General features: G+C 39.4%; 1 protein-coding gene across 1 annotated transcript in view; it reads left to right on the top strand.

The window, feature by feature from the left end:
* Positions 1-25,041, top strand: part of MAP7D2 (MAP7 domain containing 2) — a 63,479-nt gene that overhangs the window by 12,212 nt on the left and 26,226 nt on the right. The window contains exons 2-6 of the mRNA XM_044442644.1: positions 13,055-13,132; positions 14,573-14,736; positions 21,369-21,483; positions 22,267-22,362; positions 24,346-24,460. Of these exons, the coding sequence (XP_044298579.1) occupies positions 13,055-13,132; positions 14,573-14,736; positions 21,369-21,483; positions 22,267-22,362; positions 24,346-24,460 (568 nt within the window). The remainder of the gene's footprint in view (positions 1-13,054; positions 13,133-14,572; positions 14,737-21,368; positions 21,484-22,266; positions 22,363-24,345; positions 24,461-25,041) is intronic.

Here is a 25,041-nt window from a genome sequence, read left to right as displayed (position 1 = left end):
ACAATCATAAATATCTGTCATAAAGTTGTCAAGGGTGTAGAAAATCCATTTACGTTGCCCTTGTGTTAGATTCCAAGAAGGCAGCCGATAACTAGAACATGTAAAGTGATTTCCAGTACAGCATTTGTCTTTGTTACAACCTCTTTCCAAAGGAAGACAGCTGTTGAGCATTGTCAAAACATATAAGTGAAGGAAGCATTGCCTGCATTGTACCTCCAAGAGTTAAGCAACTCAGTAAAGCCATTTTGTGCTTTTATGTGCTGTAAGAAGTATGAAGTCTGTGCCCCTCTCAGAACAGAGAAAGGACTCAACTGACCATATCCCCATTTTTACATGCTGCTTGTTAACCCCTTGGGATAACAAGTAGCACACAGACTTGGCTGGAACTGGAAGGAGGAACAGCTCCTGTCACTGGCTACTGTCACACAACTTTCATCCTTTGTGCACTCCTTCCCAGCAACAAACAGCATACCAATAGACTTGCCTGCTCCAGTGCCTAGAGGAGCAGGCAACTCTAAGTGCTGGTAGACATATGCCCTCATCATTCCCTTTTCTGGTGGACTGGACAAAAGCAAGATGGAGAGGGAGAATTTTACTCCCTCCCTCATTATCCTAGAATCTGGAGTCATCCAATTAGAACTTTTATTTAATTGAACTGAATGGTGGGGGATTCAGGACAGGCCAAAGGAAGTATTCTCACAGTGTGAGAATGCAATGATGACTGCCAAAAAGGATAGTTTTAAAAGGAAATTATGCAACTGGAGGGAAAAACTGTTATGAGCCATGAATCAAGATGACTGTTAGTTCTGGTATACATCTCACTGTTAGTTACAGGAGAATAGAAGTAGGAAGGTCCTATTGAATGAGGGCCCTGTGTGTGAGCTTCCTTTAGATAGCTAGTTGGCAGGCGTGTTAACAGAATGCTGGACTAGAAACATCAGACATTGTCAAGTATAACCCAATATTGGCCTAGGTATTTCAGGCATTTATAGCAAATGAAAGGCCTCCAACTCTTAGCGTGCCCCCAGGCGTTCCTCTGTCTAAACATGTGTATGATTACACCACTATTTGATGATGATGATGATGATGATGATGATAAAAAGGCATATAAAACAATTGTTCAGTGTGGTCTTGAAAACAAGGGTCAGCATATGAAACTGCTTTGTTGACACATTGTATGTGAGTCATCAATGGTTTCTTAAATTTCCAAAGAGGGTGATTTGAACAAGAATGTAATTTCTTAGGGATATTTTCAAGGATGTTGAAATGAATGCCTTAAATTTTGGGAACTAAATTGTAAAGCACATTGATCATATTATAGTGATTTATTTTTAAGAACATCTGTTACATATTTTTAACCTTCCATTAGTCTCTGAAGTCTTTTCAAGGTTAGTCCTTACCTTATCATGCTTACAACAAAGTAAGAGATGGCAGTTCAGCATTTCTGGGCAAATGCTGTGACAGCAGGTTCTCAAAAATTTCATTTTAAGAGTAATATGGTTGTACGTTGAATCGCACAATATTGTTCTGTGTTGTTCAACAGTAACAATTAAAATATTTTTAATTAGGGCTTTGTTTGTCTTTTTAAAGAAAAATACCACCAAAGTGTTTACACTAGCTTAAATCTTAAGCTGTCTTTGTTATAAGGTGCATCTAGTTTTCCCATATCGGAAATACGGTTTCACTAGTCAAGTATTTTACTGGGTGAGGTTTATTAATCATTTGCATTCAAGATAGTACATTATTTTGGATGTAATAGATAGTACAAATAATCTTAGTGCCCCTACTTTTGATCACTAATGATTGGAATAACTCATTCTGCATTTCCTCCAAATGTGGTATTTTCTGCTGTTTTTTCCTGACATTCTCTGATATGAACATTAATCTCAGTGATGGGGAGCGTGTGTAATGTAGTTCAGACTATTCCAGAATAAAGGAAAAATAATTTGTCTACCTGAACAATATTTTTTTAAAAAGGGGACTGGGGGTTAATCCCACAACTGCAGCTTTCGTTGTATTCTAGTTTTAATTAAATGATAGCAAGTGATTTCAGATTTTTCTAAGGAAAAATCTGGATTTTACTGTACAGACAACTTGCCAGCAGTAAACTAGGAGTAAATCACAGTTCTTGGATCTTAAGTGGAAAATAGATATTTAAAGTCTTCTGTCTCAGGAAGAGAACAACATACAGTGTAGGCTACAGCAGACAAGCCTACCTGTTGCTCCTTTTGTTTTGTTTGTTAGTTGTACCTGGCTCAGGTGTCACTTTTATCGCTCCATCCATATTTGCATATTTTTCAACTGGACAAGGAAAAATGTTGTCTTTTCGTATTTCATAGTAAGTGTGAATTGGCTTTCTAGTTAATCCAGTGTTCATATCTTTGTACAGTAACGCAGCCAGTGAAGATTTTGTAGAGTTGAGGGGAAAGCAGAAAAGCAAAAATGCTGCCAGGCAGGCCACCTTGCTTCTGTGGGCCTCAATGGAGCATTGCTATTCTTTTGCAATTTGGATTCACTCCTAAAATTTCTGAGAACATGAGTGAGACAGATTATGTGTGTAGAAGGTAATTTAGATGAACAAGTTTACATATCATTTTGTTGATGGGAGTGAGAGAGGAGGAGATTCTCATTCCAACTTTATCATCAACAAACAGTGGCATACAAAGGACAGCTGAAGTACCAACTGTGGTGTGAAAAGTAACTGTGCTGCAAAATAGAAATAATTATGAATTTTGTCTTCTATTTCTAGAATAAAATCTGGCTTAGTTTTCATCCTATATTGGCTTTGCTTAGCTCTGGTAGATTTATTCTGTAATGCATCACAAATTGCTTTTGCAACTTATCTCTATTTCAGTATATGCAAGCTGCTTTGTAAGGCTCTTTGAATTCAGGCCTTGGACTAGTAAATAGTTTGCAGTCTTTCTGGAACACTTCTTTTAACACTTAATGCCTATTGAGTTCAATAGGCTTTACTTCTGAGTAGATACACATATAGGATGACTTTATAAGTATTAAAAAATGTTCCATTATGTGTCAAACAATCACAGAGGGGAGGTTATAGTTTGGTCAAGGGTGTATATTTGGTGTTTTTATTCTTTAGTTTCTTATTTTCTTATGTTATGAAATGATTGTACTAGGTTTATTGTTTGTGCTTTACATAAAGTATGAGCTAAAAATCAGTTAACTTTGAAGGTGTTCAGTATACTTAAATAATAAAGAAAATGGAACTGTTTAAAGAAAAAAATGTAACTAAATGACTCACTCAGTACTGCACAAATTGCTAAGTCAGTTTTATACTTAAACTTCCTTCCATGATACAAGATTTGCTATGTTGTAATTTAATAATTCCAAATTAGTAACATGGCTTCTGTTCAAAAGTATCTGAATAGATTCCAATTTGTCTTCTGCTATATCCTCCATTTCCAGTGAATGAGGTAGAATATTTAGCATTAATAACAATGTGGCTTAGATGTTTGAGAAGTTTATGTAATGAAGAACAAAACCTGCTTCACATTTGTGGAACATTTTTTAACTTTAAAAAGCTACATGTTTGATAACATAAAATTGTATGGACTTGCTGTTAAAGTGGAAGAAAAATGTAGAAGGTCATGAAATACTTGGTTGTGTGTTTTCGCTCTATGGGCTCCTCTGTGTTTTTTTTCCTTCCTGAGTGGCAACTGTTTGCTCCAGGTGAAGTAACTTTGCATCAGGAAATTGGTATGGACAGAGAGAATCAGATCTCACCCCCCTCCTGAGCTGTAGTCCTTATCCAAATTACCTTTCTCATTTACCCTGGGGGATGTATTCCTAGTATATTTTGGTTGCTGGGTACCAAGGGCTCTGAATATGTAATCACATATTTTATAAAAGAATGAATGAAATAGAACATAACAGTATAGTCACTGGTTTAGTGATGACCACCAAAAAATTTGTTGTGCCTTTGGTTCACTTTATTGGTATAATAAAATTTATCCCCCCCCCCGCCCGCTTTCAGCCTTTGTCGTATTTTATGTGCCTTGTTCTTATTACTATCCAAGTTCTATTTAAGAATTTTATAATTCTTAAAAGTAAGTGTGGCTTAGTAAGTGTGGCTTATTCAGTCTCTTTGAAAGATGAACCTAAGAAAACAGTCTTCAGTTTATTCATTTTATTCTGACCTCATCTTCTATATATGCTATAGGAAATGTTCAGTAATGTAGCTTTTGTGTGTTTAGGAAGTCTCAAAAAGAATATTGACATCTGTGTTCGGGAGTGTTTGTCTGGAATTAATGGGAACTGTACCCCAATACTTCTGAATGACACCAGGTTATAGAAGGCCACTTCAGGGTCTCCTTAGTCTGGATGCATTTCAGTCTTTACCACTAGCTCTGTAAAATGAAGACATTTGCTTGCATTAATGTAGCTTATGTTTATGCATGAGACAGGTAAAGCTAGTTATGATCTTACCCTGTCCCTGCTTCACTATTATATAAAGGCCTATGAAATGAGACATCCTCACCTGTTATATCAGTCTAGTTCCACAAATAATGTGATGCCAATATGTTTGCTAATAACATGAAATTATGGAACAGTAGTGAAAAGAGAAAGAATGACAGAAATCAAAATAAGTCACACATACAAATTAGCAGCACAAACTATATACAAAGACCACCATTGCATTAATATAATGCAATTTTATATAAATATTTATATAAATATTGTATATTTTAAATATGTTTTAGAATAAGTGTTGAGAGTTTGTCTCTTTCCATATGTATAAAGGCAATCTGTATCAAAAGATTGCCTTTCTCTGGATGCCCCTACCTTTTTACTGAGCTGTTCTTTGTTGTTTTAATTGTTTTAAACTTTTTGAGGTTTCTTTTTTATGATATTTTAATTGTATTTTATTGCCTTGTTTTATGGATTATTGTAAACCTTATTTGGCAGTGGGGAAGTATGGAATAAGAATAACAATAGAGAAGTACAGTATGTCTCAGCAGCTTCCTTATAGATAACTCCAGTGCATATCCCTGTGTGGACATTATCTCTACGTACTACATTGCTTTGAGTGGAATATGTGTTTAATAACACATTCTGATCCATTGCTGAATGTGGATGGGGGAATATACATCCTATTAAAAGGAACACAGTGTGGCTAATCCTCATCTGCATATGTGTTTGCAGTGTTTATGTCAATAGATCTCAGACTTGAAACATATGATTTGGAAGGTGTGGGTTAATATCCCACCTCAGCAAGCTATTTGCTACATGGAGTTTATCAATTCCTGGTTATGAAATGAAAAGCTTTCCTTGCAAAGGATGTTCTGATGATTGGTGAAGAATGTATGGATCCTGTGTGTTGAAAAAATGCTATGTATAACCAGCTATTATTCCCTTTAAGGGTCCTGTGTCTATTATTTTGGAAATGATAAGGCTTCATCTCAAAATAAGGTAGGGGTTTTTATATATGTAATATGATGGGAACCTAGATAGGGAGATACATTTTAGTTGTTAATTAAAGAGAGAGAAATACTAAACCCACAAAAACAGTCTGACCTGATAACTGGGAACTATGGAAAGTTGATGGTGTCAGCATTGAGGTGAGTAGCAGAAGGGTAGGAATTGGAAGGAAGTCAACTGGCTTGATTGTCTAACATTGTAATGTTATTCTGCAAGAGTTAGGGTCAGAGGAGTGTGTACCATGAGGCTGAAAGAGAAAAGTGTTCTTCCTCTTCCTACAGTGAGTATCCAGGAGGGTGGTGTGACATAATTATAAGAAAATAATTACCTCATTTTTATTGCATTTTCTGATATCCTATCTTTGCAAGATAGATGGATCTTTTGCAAAATTGTATTAGCTAGGCTGCAATTTAATGCACAGTAAAGTAGGAGTAAATTTTATTGGACTCAGTAGGACTGACATCAGTGTCAACATGTGTAAGATTGCATTGTTATAGTAAATCTCTTTTTATACCTATCTGTTGCTTCAGCCACCATGCTGCTGGCACCTCACACTGCAAGTCTTACACAAAAGACTTTGAGGTATTTATATTCGTTTGCCATTTTTGGTGGGTGTAGATTGAAAGTTGATTAAACATAGGGACATTCCGAGATGAAGGAGACAATGGAAGCACTTTGTGTCTTAAAAAGAAAAGTATGGATCTATGCTGGTGCTTGTACAACCTCAGAGAACAATTAAAATATAAGACACATGCACCGCATTAGGACATTCAATCATCTTTCATAATACTGTCTATTATGACAGGTCAGCAGTTACTCAAGACTTCCAGGCAAACGTTTTGTGGTCTTAAGGCTTGTTGAGGCATTCTAGTCTGCTTTTAAGCCACTGGGAATAGCACTTACCTATTTTATTTCCTGCATTATTCATTGCTCACATTGCACACACAGAGAGACAGTTGTGTTGAGAGCTTTGTGTGCTGAATGTGCAGGATACAAATTGAATCATGTTAATTTTCTCAATCCTACTACATGGTAATTTGTAGCCATGAAAAGAAGAAACACTATATGAGGGCAAAATCAGCAGTGAGCTGGGCAGTTGTGACCTCTTCATCATCAAATCTCTTTGCCAGTTCATGCCATTCCTACCAGCAGCTCAATTCCTCCTGTCTCTGTGCCTTTTGCAAAGCTGTGTTCCCACTCCATCTCATTTCCTGTCTTTCCATCTTGTGTATCCATTGACCACTGCTTCCAGTCTCTTCAGCTGTCTTTTAACCCATTGACTATTCTGTCCTGCTTGCTTCAGCCACTTTGCCTGCTTAGCATCTTCTTGCTAACAGTACACAAGTTGCTTGACAACTTTTCCCATATAGATAGCCTGTACAGCACAGTAAGGGGAGTGATTGTAGCTTAGTGGTAGAGTACCTGCTTCACATGCAGAAAGTCCCTGATTCAATTCCCAACATCTCTACGTAAGACTAGAAAAAAATCTGCCAGGAACCCCGAAGAATTCAGTGTCTGCTAGGTGGAACAGAGGCTTAATTCAGTTCACTATATTTCCACTATTCCATTCTGTACCTAGAGTTGATGAGATTTTTTAACCTCAGCCAAACTGGCAACTTTTGCTTCCATCATTCAGCAGGAAGAGTATGACTTCTCAGTTGATGACCATTTTTCATGTAGAACACAGAATTCCTGGGACCACCCATTCTGATTTATCTCACCTTTTTCCAAAGTACTAAGCTCAGCTGGTCAAGGAAGTGGAGGTAATGTTCTTTTACTGCCACCACATTAAGCAGAGGCACAATGGCACAATGCTAATAACTTTCCAGCTGTGTTCATGCCTGCTGGGCTAGCACGGATTAAGCTTGCACAGAAAGTAAGGGGCAGTCTTCAAGTGTGTGGTTGCTAAGCAACTCTGCATATATTTCCTGTTACATGCTGTTAATACAGAAATTTAGGTCATGCATTGGAACAGAAGTGTTACTCTCAGCTTCTTCACCCTCAGTCTTGCCCTGTTGGCCAGCTAACTGTATTTTCTTCAGGCAATCCCTATATCTTGGGTCCACTATGTCGCTTTTATGACTTTTCCTATCATTAGAACCACTATGATGTAAAACAACACACCTGGAGAAAACCTGTCCTTTGTGTACCTCTTAAAAGTAGAAAAGACTTCATTATAGTCTGCATCTGGAAACCCAATGAGTCAGAAAAGCCTGAAAGATGGTAGCATGGGTTGAGCTGCACAAACTATCCACATGCAATATGCAGTGAATGAGATATGATAAATCCTGGACTGGGCTATTCCAGGAAAGTAGGTGAAGAAATCAGCTTAAATTGGCTTGTGAGTGGCACTAATAGGTTTCTTTATCTTGCTTTGTGGTGCCAGAAGTTCTGCTTCCTAAGATGCATTGCTGCTTTTGCCCACCCTGAGGAGTTCTTGGCCTAGCCAAAGTTTTGCCGTCAGCCCTTCCAGTGTCATACATAGATGAGCTATCATTGTAACCTTTGTGGACTTTTGCTTGATATGCTGGTGCTGGGAAGGAATTGTACATTTTAGATTCACTTCTGTTGGATGCCTCTAGTACAATCTTAATGCTTTTCTTCCATTAATTGGTCCATAGGAACTAAATTATCACTGGATTGTATTATGCTATCCTGCAGTTCCCTAATTAGTTCTACTTTGTAAACCTTTCCTATGAATAGAATTGCATTGCCTTTCCCAAGGCTCTGCTTTAAGTCCTTGGCTTCCTCTTCTGGCTTTTCCCGCTTCAACCAAGAGTACTTTCAACTAAGTTTCTAAACCTTTAATATGCTTTTCGCCCTCGAGGCATAGTTCCAGTAAGGTTGTGAGTATACTGGCAGGAGAAAATGCCATTTTCTCTTTCAAATACTAGCTTACTGACATTAGTTTTAACCCCTTACTCCCATAGACACACTCTTTTAGTACTGACATTGAGTGTAAATGCAGCCTCTGGGCAAAGGAGAATCTGTGTAGGATTTTAGATTTGAACTGGGCATTCAGAGATAACTGAGCCAAGTGCTGTAGACACATAACCAAGGTATGGCCATCATGTCCTTATCACTTATATTAACATCTTTATATTAAACCATTTTAACATCTTTGTATTAAATCTACAACACTGGGCAATAATAAATTTAATCAACTTGTTCACAATTGAACAGTGTTATGCAGGTACAACTTGCCTCTGGTTTTGCATGCTTTTATTTGTTTTTTTTTTCCTTAAACTTTTATTTTTTATGAGACATGTTCTGTCACTCAGGCTGTTCTTTTAGTAATGTAACCTTTGTCCCTTGCATCTAAGTGAACTGTGGCTGCGGTTACACTGGTGGAGGCAGCCTACAATTCTGGCTTTATATGTAGTACTGACTGCAACCAGCCTTAAACTATTACTAATGTGTGCCCCACACCTTGGGATGGAATATCAGTATGTTTTACTTGAGCAACACCTTCACCTCAGTTTCATTTTTCCCTCTTTCCCTTTTACATTTTTTGTCCCTAGCATGCAAGAAATTTCTCAAGTTGAGAAATTGAGGAAGTTTTGAACTGGCATTTTCTGAAATCTCTTAGGTATAAGATGCCGCCTATCAAGGCCAGACCAGCCTTATTGGAATGAACTGCACTGGGACTGAAAAAGAAACAAAGTACAGCAATTTTTTATGTAATTAGCCCTTTCTTAGTTGTATGTGTGATCACAGAGGCAGCCACCCACACTTCATAATGAGCATATTAAGCATTTTTATGTAAGTGTCATCCATTATAAAACATCCCTCTAAATATGGGCTTCAGTCTTTTGTACAAATAGACAAATCGGTTAAAATAATGGCTAAATATAACCTACTAGTAGAAAAGTATTTCTTATTTCAAAATGTTCAAGATGAATTCAGTCATATATCACAACTCATGCAAATTCCAGCTTTGTATTTCTTTTTCCTGCCTTCTTTATGTTGACTATTTCTTAAAATGCACAAGATTATAGAATTCATTCAAAATTATAAAAAGAGCAGAAGTTTAAACTTGGTATGTAATTCTTGTGACTTATGTGTAATTTAAGATGACAGTAGCCAAAGGGGCTTTGTGAGGCAATTAAAAGGAAATAAGTTAAATTAACTTTAAGCACTACAATCATTTTAGCAGAGTGATTTTCTAGTTGTGTTAACACATTAAGTTTGACCCTTTTATGAATAGATTGGGGTATAAGCAATAATCCTAGTTATAATTTTCTTCGAGCTAAATCAAGGGGATTTGTAAGCGACCATTGCATTGCTTGAATTTCTGGTCCAGCTCCAAACCAAATGATCAGTTGCAAGTTTCTGTGGTGTCCACATGGAGTCACTATGACACTACTGATTGTAAGAACTCTAGAGCTTCTACAGGTGTAATGAAAAATTAGTTTCCATTTCTTCTTAATCAGTATTTTTGATCAGTTCTCATTTTCTAGACTGAATAGAGACTTGAATGCAATCTGTGGTTGAAGTCTGTATATTTCTGCACTTCCAGTGTAATTTGCAGACCAAAACAATCACTGCATTGGCTAGTTTGTGCACAGTTACAAAATACATGCTTTTGAAAAATGCACAGAAACCATCTTCAATGGTGGAAGAATGTTAGCATTTCAAATATGTGCATAACTGATGTATACATTTTGAAAAAATGCATGATAATACACACAAAACAAATAGACCCAAGACTCATACTCTGATGTTGAGACAAGATAAAATAAGCTTCAAGGTACAGTCTGGAGAACTTTGATGAGCTTGAGTTTTGCTGATTTGCGTGCAACACTGCTAACAAGACTGTTAACTTTTCTGTGGTTCAGCTAACCAAGGATTAAGTTTCAGCAATTAGCAGTCAAATCTGAATTTATTTGACTGATACTATAAGTATGTTTTCCGGTTTGATTTGACAGTGAACTGCCAAAATGGTTATAGCAAATAAAAGGTTGGCTGGCTGAAAGAGAATGGGAATAAAAAGAAAAATAATTTTCAGTATTACATTATAAATCAGTTCCTTTTTCAATGAATATCTGTGTTATCCATTCATGCTATTATTGCTTATCTCCCATCATTCAAAAGTAAGGTATCAGCAGGAAAGTAGTAGTCATGTTGACCTACTCGTAAAATTGATTTCTATTTTGATTTCTGAGAGATGTTGAATCGAGGTTATTCTCACTTGTTCAATTCTGTGAGAGAGATGTGCCACTAGAGAGACAGTGGGATAACAGGGATAAATACCAAACAAGAAATTTCAAAACAACATATTGAAAAGCACTCCTTAAAATTCCCTTGTTTTAAAATGTGCGCTACAACAACTTTACAGGCAGAAATTACAAAAGAAATTAAAAGATAAATTTTACATCCATGATGCATTCCGTCTTATCAATTGTTGTTATGTTCCATCAAGTCATTTCTGATGTATGAATGAAAGCCCTCCAAAACGCACTATCCATGACATTCCTGCTTCAAGGCTGTAGCTTCCTTTATGGAGTCACTCCATCTCTTATTCGCTCTCCCAACATTCTCTACCATCCAATGAAATAGTACTCCTTTATTTCCCTTGTCTATACACTGAGGTGCTCTTCAGATACAGACCTACAAGACGGGCTTATAAGAGCACACCACCCTCAGTAAAATCTCATTAAATGGCAGAGGTGTGGCCATTAAAAAATCCCACTATCCATGTTGCCCATTATTTGGCCAAGTGAATGACCATACCCCACTCCACCCAAAATGTGCAAACTTTCAAGATCCTCAACTTCTTTACAAGAGATGTTATACAAAGCAGTGGGGAAGGGGATAGGAAAAAGGTGACTAGATGCTAAAGCCATTTTTACTGCAAGTCTGGACTAGTTAGACTCAGGTGAAGTGTGCAAGTAGAAGGCAGCAGGTCATATGATGGTTGAAGTAGGACTCTACTGCCCCTGCTGAGTAGAAGGTTGGAGGGCACATTTGTATCTTCTGTTGCAGGAATATAAAGTCAAAGGCTTTTCTATCCTGGCCGAAGCACGCAGTCTCCTTTTGCTTTTTGCTCACAGTAAAGTGACTCCCATGTGGCTGGGGTTACATCTAAAGGACAGTTCAATTTACTAATATTCCATCCTCTTCAGACTCCTCCCAGATGAACTGTTTCTTGTGAAGCAAAGGCATCAAGAAAGTAGCCAATCTGAGCAATGGAACTGTGTTCCATCCTTGTGGCGTTCTGGTTAGCTAACCTATCCTGTGCTGCTTTTTGCATTGGTAGGACATTAAGCATGTTTGTTTGTCCAATATGTCACTCACTTCACAATTCTGGCAGAGCAGAGATTTTGGAGAGGAAGTTTCATGAAAAACAGCTCCTTCAGCAATGTCCATCTACAATGTAGATGAAATCTCAAACAGTATCTCTTACCATAGTATGCAATAGCAGAAATAGCAAACCATTTCCTTCTATATGATTTGCCAATTACAACAAACCATGTTTTGCTCATGGCATATAACTATGGCTTGTGATGGAGAGACAAGTCTGTGTTATAATGACTGAGCTTTATTCATGATAAGCCTTAGTACCAGCAGGCATCATGTTGCATAACCAACCCCCATTTGAAGGTTGTCATGTGCTGTGAAACTTGCAAATATAGTAGCCTTCAGATAATCCTAAACAGACCTATAGCAATACTTTGAATTCCTTAAAACCTTGTTTTGATATTTGGATTGTGGTAGGGTTTACATTTTCAAGCTTGATAGTTTTCCATGTATTTAATTTCTGGTGAACTTTTAAAATTATGGGTCATGGGAATTGACTTACATATTTAACTTACAAGTTAAAGGTTTTCCTGACTTGAATTTCTTTTAGCTGTGTGTAATTTTGTAGTGATCTCCAGGATGAGGGCACCTTGGTTTCAAAGATGTAAACACTTCTCAGTTAGACCATGTGTTACTATAATGCAACACAAATAAATATTATTGCATTCATGGTTTACTGTCTGTGAGGTAGCACACTGGCCTTCAGCAGGTAAATTGGGAACCACTGCCGGATCTGACCTAAGGTGCTTCATAATGACAGAACAACAGAAATAGAAATACAAAATTTAAAAAAATTCAGTGGTTCCCTAATGTAAGTTTGGACTAAAGTTTCCTGGGGTCTGAAAGTTAACCGCTATATAACTTCAACATAGATGTCATGTAAGTGCACAAACTGCCAAACTTATCTGCCAGTCAAGTAACATGTATTGCCATGAATACCTTTTCCAATGTGGATTGGCTAGCCAGCTGTAATCTTTGCAATGATGACCTGTCTACAGTACTAGTAGTTTCTATGTTCTGTTACTCTAATATGCTTTATAGGATGTGGCAAATCTTAAAACAATAAGTGAAATTAGCCAAAACATATACCAGGTATTTGTGATTTGAAGAAGGTCTTTGGGATTTGCATTTGGAACGTTGTGTTTATTGTTTTCTGTAAATATTGATTTAAAAACCCATGCATTGTGAGAATTCACAATATAGTTATGTGTGTTGGAAGCCCTGTCAAAGCAAAAGAATAAAAAATGAACCATAAAACTAGTTTTAGGCATTTTATAGTTTTGCTACAGTTCATCCCTCCCTTCTTTGGTATTAGCTGTGGATGGATTCTTGAAAACTGATGAAAGGCAAAGGCTGGCTAGAGAAAGAAGAGAAGAAAGAGAAAAATATCTTGGTAAGTTGACTTTCTCTACTTGTAATAGCCCACCCTTGAGAAGAGGCACACTTGGGAATCCAACTTGGGAGTCCAGCCTGATTTTATAGAGAAGGGGCCACTAGCAGAGCTTTGGCACTTGGGCCAAAGATGGTCATCCCACCTTGCCTTGGTCCCAACCCATTTTACTTAACCTCCAGTGATTTGATGGTTTCCCAGCTTTTGCATGCCCCCCTCCCCCATTCTAAAAAAATAAATTGCTCTCCCAAAGCTTAGTTACAGACTGTAGAGCTTTAAGCTGCAATATGCTGGCAGCTAGTATTTTGACCCAACCTCTTTTGCCTTTGAGCCCATCTACTACTGGAATCTACTCCCAAAACTGAAATCAAATTAGGCCCTTGGAATGAAAGAGATTTTATATCCTTGTTCAAAAAGCCAGAGGCTTTTATTATGGGGAAAAATAAAAGTTTCTACTCCCCTTCATGAATAAAGGCTTCACCTTCTGTTGTGCTAGACTAGGCCACTTAATTGTGACAGACCAGGTTGGATTGGGAAGGTTCTTTGCAGGACCATATGTCTTATAGGCACTCTTCCAGCTGTGTTGTATTTTGACCTTCCAGCCAGGTTTGGTTGGTGATAGCAGCTCTAATATTTCTGTTGCAAAAGAACTTCCTCCAATTACTGCAGGAGTAGTTGGATCACCATGACAGAAGGAAGCAAACAATAGGTGTTCAAATAAATAGAAAGGAATTTGGATCTGGTTCTATATTCTGCTAGTTTGGGCTCAATGCTTCATGTTGGATGGGTGTCTCCACTTACATTTCTGAAAGAGAGGCTTATTCACACACTGATGTTTTATCCAGTGTTCTCAGTTTTTATTGAACTTTTCAGTTAAATTAGAAAGGCTTAATCATCTGATCACTTAAATAGTAAATCATCAATGGGGGGGGGGTATCTGTACTTGAATACAAATACTAATAGCCCAAGACCCCCTTTGGCATGTTTAGTCAATCTCTTTTGCTATAATTTATGACAGTTGTTATATTTAACAGACAAATAAAGATAGTTTTGTGTAAGCAGGTTCTGCAACAAAACGTCACAGTGTGGAACAGCCCTGGTCAGGACACTCAACTCCATTCACTCTCAGCCTTGTTTTCTGCCACTCCTCTGCAAACAGACACTCAGCTGTTCATGGCTGCTGAGCACACCCAATTTCATTAGGCTGTTCTCATGGTTTCTTCTTCCAACCATCCTAGCTCATCATGTAATTAAAACTCTTGTTAGAGTCTTTTTTCTATTTCGGTGTGGGGGTTAGTTTGCAATTCATGGGATTTCCCCAGTTCTTCCAATACCTCTTCTTGTTTGTGGATGGTGCCATATTGGCTACATAACCTGTAGTCAAGATGATTGAGATTATTATCTCTAAGATAACAAAATAACATTGTTATTTTAAAATTTAAGCTGCCAGAGAGCAGCAAATTTTGGAAAAAGAAAGGAGAGCAAAACTTCAGTATGAAAAGCAAATAGAAGAACGATGGAGGAAGCTGGAGGAGCAAAGACAGAGGGAGGAGCAAAAGAGAGCAGCTGTTGAAGAAAAGAGAAGACAGAAACTCCGAGAAGAAGAGGTAGGCAGCACATTTATTAGCAACTTGTTGTATGATAACTAAAGGGGCTGGTGTGGGTTGGGAAACACCTGTGTGCTACATATTTTCATTAAATATATTTTGTACATTCCCCATATGTCTCAGTGGTATTCTAGGGTCAGAATTACCAACATTTTGATTTCCTTTTAAGAAGTGATAGTGGGAGGAAGCACATGAAGATTGGGTATTCTTGTAATATTGTATTTATGTTTGCGTGAGTGTATGTGTGTATGAGTGTAACATTAGCCAGGCAAGAAGCATCTACTCCTACTAAATAGCAGTTCTATTGTTCCACATCAGATCTCAGAAAGGGCACCTAACCCATGTCATGTAACATTGCTTTCATGTAACAAAAGCCTATCTCTGACCTTGGTCTCATGTAACAACTGTCCATCATTTTATAAATTAATTGGTTGTCATGATGTGAGAATATCTCCTCTGTTTGCTAGATTCTCCAGGCCTCTGTTATTGCTACAAGGAGGGTCAGGGAAGAGAACTTGGAATAACATGGCAAACTTAAACAATGCCTCTTTATTTTGATCTTAACTAGAGGACCACCTCCTCCAGGTCCTGTTCTGTCACAGTACTCCAGGAATAAACACAAGGAAGTTGCCAGTACACTGAACAAAAGCTACTTTGCTCACAAAGTCTGGAAAGGGCAGTCTCAATTTGCCTTCCCTAAATCACTCCTTGACTTTCCTGTGTGTTCTGTTGGTTCACAATGGACTCAGGCTGCTCAGGGCCACCATTGCCTAAATGGGAGCCAGACTAGTTTCTGGGGATTGTCCTCTCTAAAGAGGCTTCTCAGTCTATATTGGACCATCTCGTTGTATTGCCCTCTCCCACCTGTTCAAAAGCAGGGAGGAAACTTGTGGGGAGCATTTCAAATCTGCACATTCTTGAAAGACCTTAAGATGACCTTAAGATTCCTTTATAAAGGAATTCCATATAAAGGTAACAGTATGAAATCGCTGCAGTTCAACCTCTTCATTCAGGAGTCACTTCTTCTGGGTGACTCATTGCCCCACTTCTGCTTACTTTTCCAGCTGCAGTTCAGAAAGTAGGTATGGGCTTCCTGAGATCACAGTGTGGACCACCAGCAGCCCCAATATAGCATCAAATCTGTTTTCATTTTTTAGTTTATTTGCCCTCTACTTCTGTTTCAAACACCTTCTTTTTGTTCATTTTTGCTCTTGCATCTTGCTGGTGAAGATGTCAGTTGTCCAACTGCAGTAGCTCTCTCATTCAAAACCTCTGAGACAGCTCCTGCTATTGCCTAGCCATTTGCTTTCATAGTATGGACCAATCTTTACCAGTGTCTAGGTACAAACTTCATGCTAAGAACCAGTGAATGGGACCATTATAGGTTCTTCATACCAGGATGGAGCCTCTCTTCAGGACATTTCTATACCTGAGAATGTTTGGGCAGGAATTTTTCCTCCATTGCAATTGCTGGTATTGTCTAGATGGTTCCTGCCCATTTTCCTCAGTTCTTCAACCACCATTGTGATAAGCCTGGGAAAATTTGTTTGTTAATGGGTTCTTTAACTGAGCTAAGCTTGTTTGCATTCTGTTCTATTTAACTTCTTCTACTTTTATGTTTTATTATTTTATTTCATTATTGTTCCTTTTTTGCCTCTGTTGTGAGATTGTTGGTTTCTCTTAGGCTGTATGGCCATTTTGAAATTGTGTGCAGTGTGAGAGTAAGCTTGCACCTACCGATGGATGTTTTCATTGCCTTTTCTGCTTTGGTGAAGGCCACAGGGTTAATTGTTCTTTGCACTGCTAGGCTTTTATGAAGCAGGCCTGGAGGAACACACCATTTATGAGTGGACCTCTGGAACAAACTCCAAGAGCAATGGCAAAAGAGCATCCTTCTCCTTCAGACCCACCAGCCTCTTCAGTTGTCAGAGCACTAACCACAGGCCAGACTGACCCTCCTACCCTTGGACATTCTCTTGCATTTTCTGTAGCTAAAAGGCTAAGAAAGACATCCAAGGCTCTAAAATCTTCCGATGCCTCAAAATTGAAGAGCCGTAAGATGCAGTCTAAAAGCCGATCCTTGATGACTGCTTGCTCAGCCCCATTTGCAATGAGTAAACAAATGATCAGTTCCTTTTTACTAAGACCAGAGTTGATCAATATCCATTTCTGAGGAGAAGATTTGGAATGCATCCTCTCCTCTGTTGCTAGTTCTGTATCTTCATATGATTGCTTCAGTACTGACCTGCTGGGATACCATTTGGTACTCAAATGGTACCAATGCAACTGGCCTATATTGATATTGAGCATAAAAATCAGTGGAAAGAATGTTACAAATTCCTAGTTCTGGACTGGGACAAATACTCTGAGTGGTCCTTCCTACCTCCCACAACTAGGTCCTCAGGAACAGTAACACAGCTATCTACTGCCACACTCCAGGGACATCCAGCTGACTGGTCATCAGATACCATGACTGATAGTATTTACTGACTCACCATCCTTCCTCGCCAAGCCCCTTCCTACAGTTCTGGGGGTGACCAGTTTGCCCCTCTCTGGAGCTGAAGATTTACCTGTCAGACTTGGCCACCTGTTCATCCACTGCTCCATCTTTGTCCTCTTCAGAAGCAACTGTGGGAAAATAAGATCCTTCCTTGCCATTTGAGGACCTAGGCCAAATACTGTGCATGATACTGTGCAATCATGAAAGTCTCCCTCTTCTGTAATATCAACATTGAAGCTTTTGGAAAATATGTACAAGGCCCAGGAGAAAGATGTCAATTTTCTTCTTCAGCACTCCTGACCAAATTCCATCATGATTGAATCTACACAGGGAAGATATCGTGTTCCTACTCCACTCCAATTGACAGGGAAGGACCATCACCCAGATTCAATGACACAGTGTATTTTTTCCTCTGTTTCCTTGGTCTGCCCATTACTAATTATGGAGCAGCAATGGCTTGTTACCAGCTTTTTCTGTTGAGGAATATATATTCCCTTTGCAATTACTTACCAAAGGGAACTAGCCAGTTTCTACTAAATAGAAGTCTCTCACTTTTTCCACCAGCAAATTAACACTGAATGGCACCAGGCTGATCATGGTGCCAAAACAATGATTGGCGCAGTGGTAATATGAAGGCATCCATGGCTGGAGTCAGTTGGATTTTCCCAAGAGGCTCATTCTTGGATAGAAGACTTGCCATTTGATAGTGAGACTTCAACCAAAAGGCCAGAACAATGGCCAGACAGATGGGTCTAAAGCAGGGGTCTCAAACTCACGGCCCGCAGGCCAATTGCAGGGATGGGCAGGGCATGGGGGAGGGGCCCTGCGGCCTTCAAAGCACCAGCAGTGCCTGGGCCGGCCTGCAGGAGCAATGCGGGATGAGCGACCCACCACCACCGCAGTGGTGGAATACTTGATGCGGCCCAGCCTCACCCAGACTGCCCCCACGTAAGTTGAGTTTGAGACCCCTGGTCTAAAGCAACAGCAACCTTTCAACAAGCCAAGTAAATGGTTTTGTTCTGACACATCTGCTTTTCTACTTGTATGCAGATAAACTGTTCTTCTCACCAACCAGGCTCCATTCCAGCTGAAACAGCAATACAAAGCTCCTAGATACTGTTCAGGGAGCAAAAGAACCGACAAGTTTGGAGAGTTTGTTCTTTCTCCTGTCCTATCTTCGTCTCTTGCCATCCTCTTCACCACCTGTTTGGACATCAATAACATCAGATTCCTGGATTCATGTGATTGTCAGCCAGGGCTGCAGAACTGAATTCAATGCTTTTCCTCAATTGTGTATCATTAGGAGTACCAACCATATCTAGCCTTAAATTTAGAAGTTAACTCACTGCTTAGGAAGAGTGCTATAGAACCTGTCTATTCTTCTCAGCTGCAGGATAGATTCTATTCAAGGGACTTCATGGTAATGAAATGAGATGAAAGGCTTGACTGAACCTGGATTTCCAAGACATTGTTTCAACACTCCTAAGAAATTTTGTATGATTCCATTGTCATCTTTTCTGCCCTTACTACACAAAGGAGACTTTGAGGAAACATATTTTCATATCTCAAGGGCAATTTTCTGTCCTGGTTGCTTGTTGTCTCTTCCAAGTAGGTCTTGCTGTGCTCCATTTTGATTACCTGCTCTTTACTGGTTTCTTTGCCATTCTTCCCAGACTGTTGTATAGCACAGCTACAACTGCTCGTCAGACTATGGTGAACATACAGCAGATCCTTCATCATCCAAGATAAATGGAGCCATTTCAAGTCCAAGAGGCACAGAAACTACCTTGAAATTCTTGCAGTACAGAAAGAACTACAGGTTTTCAGGCCATTCTCTTTCACCACCACATGCAAATAGACACAGACAATACCATGGTGATATTTTATCTAAACAAACAAAGGGGCACATAGTCTGTGCCACTGGCCCAATTAATGACACAGCTGTGGATGTGGTGTGTCACCAGGGGGATGTCCTTCACAGTGATTCATACTTTTCAGACAACAACCTTGCAATATGCGCTAGTGCAACAGGCACTCCTCTCACTAATGGCTCCTACATACCACCATCCTGGACAAGATCATCTCAGTGTGTGTTGGGGGGGGGGGGCAGTTCCATCAGTTGATCTTACTGCCTCACAGGAAAATGTTGTTTGCTTTTGGATGGGAGCCAACCAAAATTGTTGGGAGATTAATTCTTCCTGAAGTGGTCAGGGATGCTTCTTTACCTTTTACCCCCCTTTCCCATCAAGTATGAGGCTTCTAGCAAAAAATTAACTCAACCATACCAATGGTATCCTTATCACTCCATGGTGACCCAGTCAGTCATGGTTACCCCAGTTGCATTTCCAAACAGACCTTCCTACAGCTTCTGTTGAAGCAGGACATCATATCTTGGGGTCAGTGTACAGACTCTCCACCTGACAGCCTGGAAGATTCTTCCCTAACATTTTCCACTACACTCCCTGAGGTCCTTCACACTATGGTTGGTTTGAGGGTGAGCGTCATCTTCGCTCTCTCGACCCCAGCCTGCTTTCTCTCTGCCCCAAGTCCACCTCAAGTTGAGTGTTTGTGTGGGCATCCGGCAAGAAATGATTCCAAGTGTGCCCACTGTGCAAATGGAGTGCCACTTTAGCACACATGATATGTAAGCTTTGTGTACTTTGCACATAGAAGCTGCTAGAGTTCCTGAGTGTTTGCATACTTGATCTCAGCCAGCTCAGTTCCTGGCCAGAGAAGCATGGCAAAGAAGGCAAGTGCAAGAGAGCTAGATTTTGGGCTGATCTTCACATCCATATTTCTTACTGCATTTGGTGCAACTTGGAAGTCTTCTCCTACATAATCCTATGAGTTGAAATGGAAATCCTTTTCCTGGTTTGCATCTTGGATGGGATTCTATACTGCTGCCCAATGGAGCAGATACTTCTTTTCCTTTATTCAGTCTTTAAGCAAAAGCTAAAGGCCTCTTCTACCCATGTATATCTGGCCATCATATCAACATTTCACACTCCAGTATAAGGTTCCTTGTTTTCCTTCCTATTCTTTGTTTCACTAGTTCATCCAGCAGCTTTCAGACATTGCTCCCTCAGTTCGCTCTCTGGAACCTGACCAGAGCTTGTTGTTTGTTGTGCGTGCTCTGATGAATAAACCATTGAACCTATGGCAACAATCAGCCTCCAACTATTATCTTGGACATTGTCTTTCTCATGGCATATCTCTACTTGTTAAATAGCCCACACATTGTCATTATGTATGCACCAAGCCAGCAAGCTTCATAAGTGAACCAGAATTTGAATCCAGGCTTTCCTGTTCCAAATATTAATTGCAAGCTGAACAGGGATGCACAAACTCCAAAAGAGAATTAGTATACATGATATATAAAAGCCAGTTGTAAGAATTCTGCATCACACCTCACAGTTGTCTTCTGGTATATCACCAAGAAATATTACTTGGGAAACAGGCTTGAGGAAAAGAGGGAGAGAGACTCAGCATTCGGCTAAAGATTTAGGAGGAGATGATAGGGGAGGCAGCAGGACAGAATGATGAGTGAAAAAAGGTGGAGCTTGCTATCTCCCATCCATCAAGTTTGGTAGCGTTTTAGCTATGTAGTGAAGATAGTCATCAACAGTAAAACATTTTTTTCAGTCGCTTAGCAGGATTTGTTTTTTGCTTCATGGAGATCACATATATACATTTCTGTGCAGTTAGAAGGATTCATTGTATCCACTGAGCTTCACCACTAAAGAGAAAAGGTGGTTCTGCTGAGATGACAGAGTTAATGCTTCTCATGCATTATTCCTAAACAAATTAAGCCCAGACAGAGCCACAGCAGCAGTCTTGCCAGCAGGAGCAGATGCTCGGAGGTGATGTAAACTTGTGTTGCTAACTTCAGCCTCTGTAGTGACCTCAGTAGTGACTGCAGACAAAGGATACGTATATTCAGAGGTGAGTGGATGTGGTAATGCCTCCTTCGTTCATTCCTTTTAACGACGACAGTGATGAGAACGTCTTGATCACTGCGTGAATATACCGTCAGAATATAAACCTCTTTCTTTATCTGTAAGAGGGGCTCTTTGAGGAAGTCAGACCTGTTTTTATCTTTCTTTTGTTCTTTCTTTTTACAATAATCACTTAGGAACGATTAGAGGCTATGATGCGGAGGTCCATGGAGCGAAGTCAGCAGCTAGAACAGAAACAGAAGAGATGGTCATGGGGAGGAGCACTGGCTGCAGGCTCAGGAGAGAGAGATGGTGAGTGAAACAGGCTGGCTGCATTGCAGGTTCAAAATTGGAAATGTTTGAGATGAAAAAGAAAGCTGTAAAATGTTTTGATAGTAGGCTGTGATGTGAGACAGAGGATCTAGACTTGAGATGCATTATCAAAAAGGATTTTGCTATCACCTGCTAAATTTCACATTTTGATACTTGGAAGTGGGCCAACACCAAAGTTGGTCTATGCAGATAATACAGCAGAAAGCAGGAAAGAAAACACCACTGAAAAAAACCACTGCACTATCAGTGGCTATTAGGTCTACATGACTTCGCAGCAGATAATCTATTTTTATCTCAGGTACTCCTAAAGGGCTTAGGGGACTTCTCAATGATTGTGCAGAATTTATAGATGAAAATGAATTTTATGGTTTGCTCCAGCTGCTGTCTCTTTGGTTTCAAAACAAGTTGTTTTACCACCAACCATGTATTAGCTTTTATGATTTTCAGAAACCATTTAGATTTGTTTAAATTCACCAGCTTTTTCCAATAGGTTTTGTTTAGGTCTTCCTCTTCCTCTTTATTTTTTTGGTGATAAAACAGTAGTGCCTTGCAGTTTTACTATCCCTGTTAAAGCTATAGTTTTTGGTATGATTTTTTTTTTCAGAGTGAGACAGAAATATTCATATACATCATGAGAAGGACAATCTCTTAACATTTCCAGAAATGCAATAATTTAAATTCCCTTTGTATTGTTTGGGATTTTAATGCTCTTGATGTAATCTGTCACTTTTTTTTTGCTCTGATTTTTTTGTTGTTGTGTAGGTGAATCAGAAAATACCCCACCCCCTCTAGGTTTAGCTGCCAACACCCTTCTTCCAGACCCTGTGGCCTCAACTGCTGCTGTTGATCCCTCCAATGGTATTTGAGAGACTCACAGTGCCATAGTGTTGTTTATCACATTAACACATCCACTGATTTTGATCTTCCCCTAACTGCTGTGTTCTGTTGTTTCAGTTCAATCCTTGACAGCATTCTTATGGGAAATTAAGGGCCCAATTCCCCTAGGCACTGCCACTGCTCTTAGGGTTTGTGTGACAAATCCTGTTGAAATGAAATGTGTGGCAGGAGGGCTTGGTGAATTGCACCCCTGTATTTTACTGTATCTATCTTTTAGTTTTAGTTTTGTCATAATAAAGCTATGCATGCTTGACATTCCTGCCTCATAGTGATGTTTCAAGTAGCTTTTCCACTAGTTGTTGTCAAGTTCATCTCTTTTTGCCCAAGTATGGAACATGTGTCATGTGTTATATGTACTGTGTGTCTTTTGACTAGCAGCTGCAGGTGAAAATAGGTAGACAGTTTATTCTGTGACTTGGTAGAGTAATGTTATAGCTGAAGAACATATTACCCATCTGCATGCGTCATCATATTGAAAAAGGCCTCTGTAGCAGTCAACATCTATCTGCCAGCTCCTAAGACTCCCATTTTCTTTCCTTACCCCTGTTATACATTGAAAGGGGAAGGTGGAGCTACCCCCAATACTTGGCATCTGCCGTAGCCCTGCTCTTCCTCAATTATCCACATTCAGTGTAGGGGGTACTGACATGTGCAGACCTCTATGGGAGAAGGAACCCCAGTTGTAGAATTCCAGTACCCAAGGAAACCTCTATACCTAGACTTCCCATGTTTGGACCATTTGGCTGCCAAAGGCCAGAGCATCTGAGTGATATATGGGGTAGGCCAGTGGCATGGCCCCTCTGCCCCATTCCATGTATAGAATCACATGAAGGGACATACTCTTCCCATCATATAGTCATACTCCTACATAACTAAGAAATATGATCATGAGTAGAGCTGTGTGCAAGTAGGAGCTGTTTAGTTCGGTGGCTCCCACTAAGTTATGGAGATTTTTCCAAGAAGGCTGCCTTTTGTTCTAAGGGTGTGGAGAGGCCCTGTTTTTAGCTATAGAAAAGATGCTGCATTGGCACCTGCAAACCAGACCTGTCATTCAGTGACTTGCTTATAGGAAAACATTTGAATCAGATCTTGCCATGTACCCAACAGAATTTTCTTGTTGCCTAATTTTATCAGTGTCTTCAAGCAATATTTGTATAAAATAAATATGGGGGCAGCATAGAAATGTTTTAAATAAAATAAATAAATAAAAATAGCTGAAACCAAAATAAATTAGGCTAATCCATTGTACCTATTGTATCCAAAACCAATTTTGAAATAACCCTTCCTTCTCCAAACAAATAAGCAGATTGCTACATTATCATTGACGGGTGATTCTGATGAGCACTATTTATTGCTAAGCATTGAATATAAAAAATTGCCAACATTTTGGCAAACCTTAGCACCCAAATGAATTTATCATCTGAACCGATACTGGTCCATAAGAGATGAAATCTTATCTAGCATCATGTACAGTTTTTGAGAGTCTCGTAATCTTTCTGTAGTCGAGTGTAAGACCAGGATGAGTCCCTTCAAGTTTGAAACTTGAGCGGAGGCAGAGCACATCTACTGCTCTGTGTCATTATGAACTTGGGAGGTGCTCAGTATGTGCAAAGCACAATTTAGCAACACGTGCAGCTTCCAAGCATGAATTGCAATTAATTAATTAATCTTTTTAACTATCACTTAGTACTTCTTTCCCAGGTGTGCTGTAAAATAATTTTCTACCATATAATAAAATAGAATTGTCAGGCTCGCAAACAAAAATCCTGTTCCTTGAAGTATAGCTTAGAGAATGGGCAGGTCCAGCCTTTGGATTTATCGGATGTGCTTTATACTTTGCCCTCATCCACTCACAAGGTCTGTGGTTACAAAATTAAAGGTTAGCTCTGAGAGTATTCAGCACTGTGGAATGAATATAAATGTGTTCGATGCGTCTCTCTGCAGCATGTGACAAACTTTCAGCTTCTACAATGAACCTGCCAAAGCAAATGGAGTCGCCTATCAATAAGCGCCTCTCCTCCTCCACAGCAACAATAACATATTCCCCTGACAGAGGCAAGTGAATGTGCTGCTCATTGTCACAACAGAAATAACCCCTCCTTTTGTGTGTTAAAATGCATTTTTCTTCTCTTTGTCTCTCTCTTCTCCCTGCCTTCCCCACTGCTTTCTCTTTCTTTTCTTAGTAATTCCTCCTGTGGCAAAAGCCATGGCAAATATCCTGTGTAATTTAACTACAGATTTTAGTGCAGGCTTCTCTCAGAAAATTAAGATCGTTCAGTATCATTAGTAACTCAGACAATTTAAAACAGGCCTCATATCAATGTAATCATAAAACTGGCTCATTCCAGTGCTGTTAAATGACACATTTCAGCAGAACTCAGGGATTAAAGGTGTTAAGCAGAGCAGTCAGAAGTTCTGAGGGTCTGAGGAGAATCAGAGTGCCAGACTCACTGTCTTATTGCAAACCCTACTTCTTTTGCCCTGTTTTTTGCCCTGGTCAGCTTAAGCATCTTATTTGTTGTCACTCCAGCTCCAGTCTGGCATAGTTGATGGGTGTAGATTGGGCCCATCCTGGAGTAGCAAAGGGGCTTTAGATCCAGAAGATACAAAGCTCCCTTCTGTCTTCCTCCTCCATGCAAA

The sequence above is a fragment of the Varanus komodoensis genome, unplaced genomic scaffold, assembly GCF_004798865.1.
Source record: "Varanus komodoensis strain SLA01 unplaced genomic scaffold, ASM479886v1 scaffold4, whole genome shotgun sequence".
In the NCBI taxonomy this organism is placed as follows: Eukaryota; Metazoa; Chordata; class Lepidosauria; order Squamata; family Varanidae; genus Varanus; species Varanus komodoensis.
This window is presented reverse-complemented; position numbering and strand designations above follow the sequence as displayed.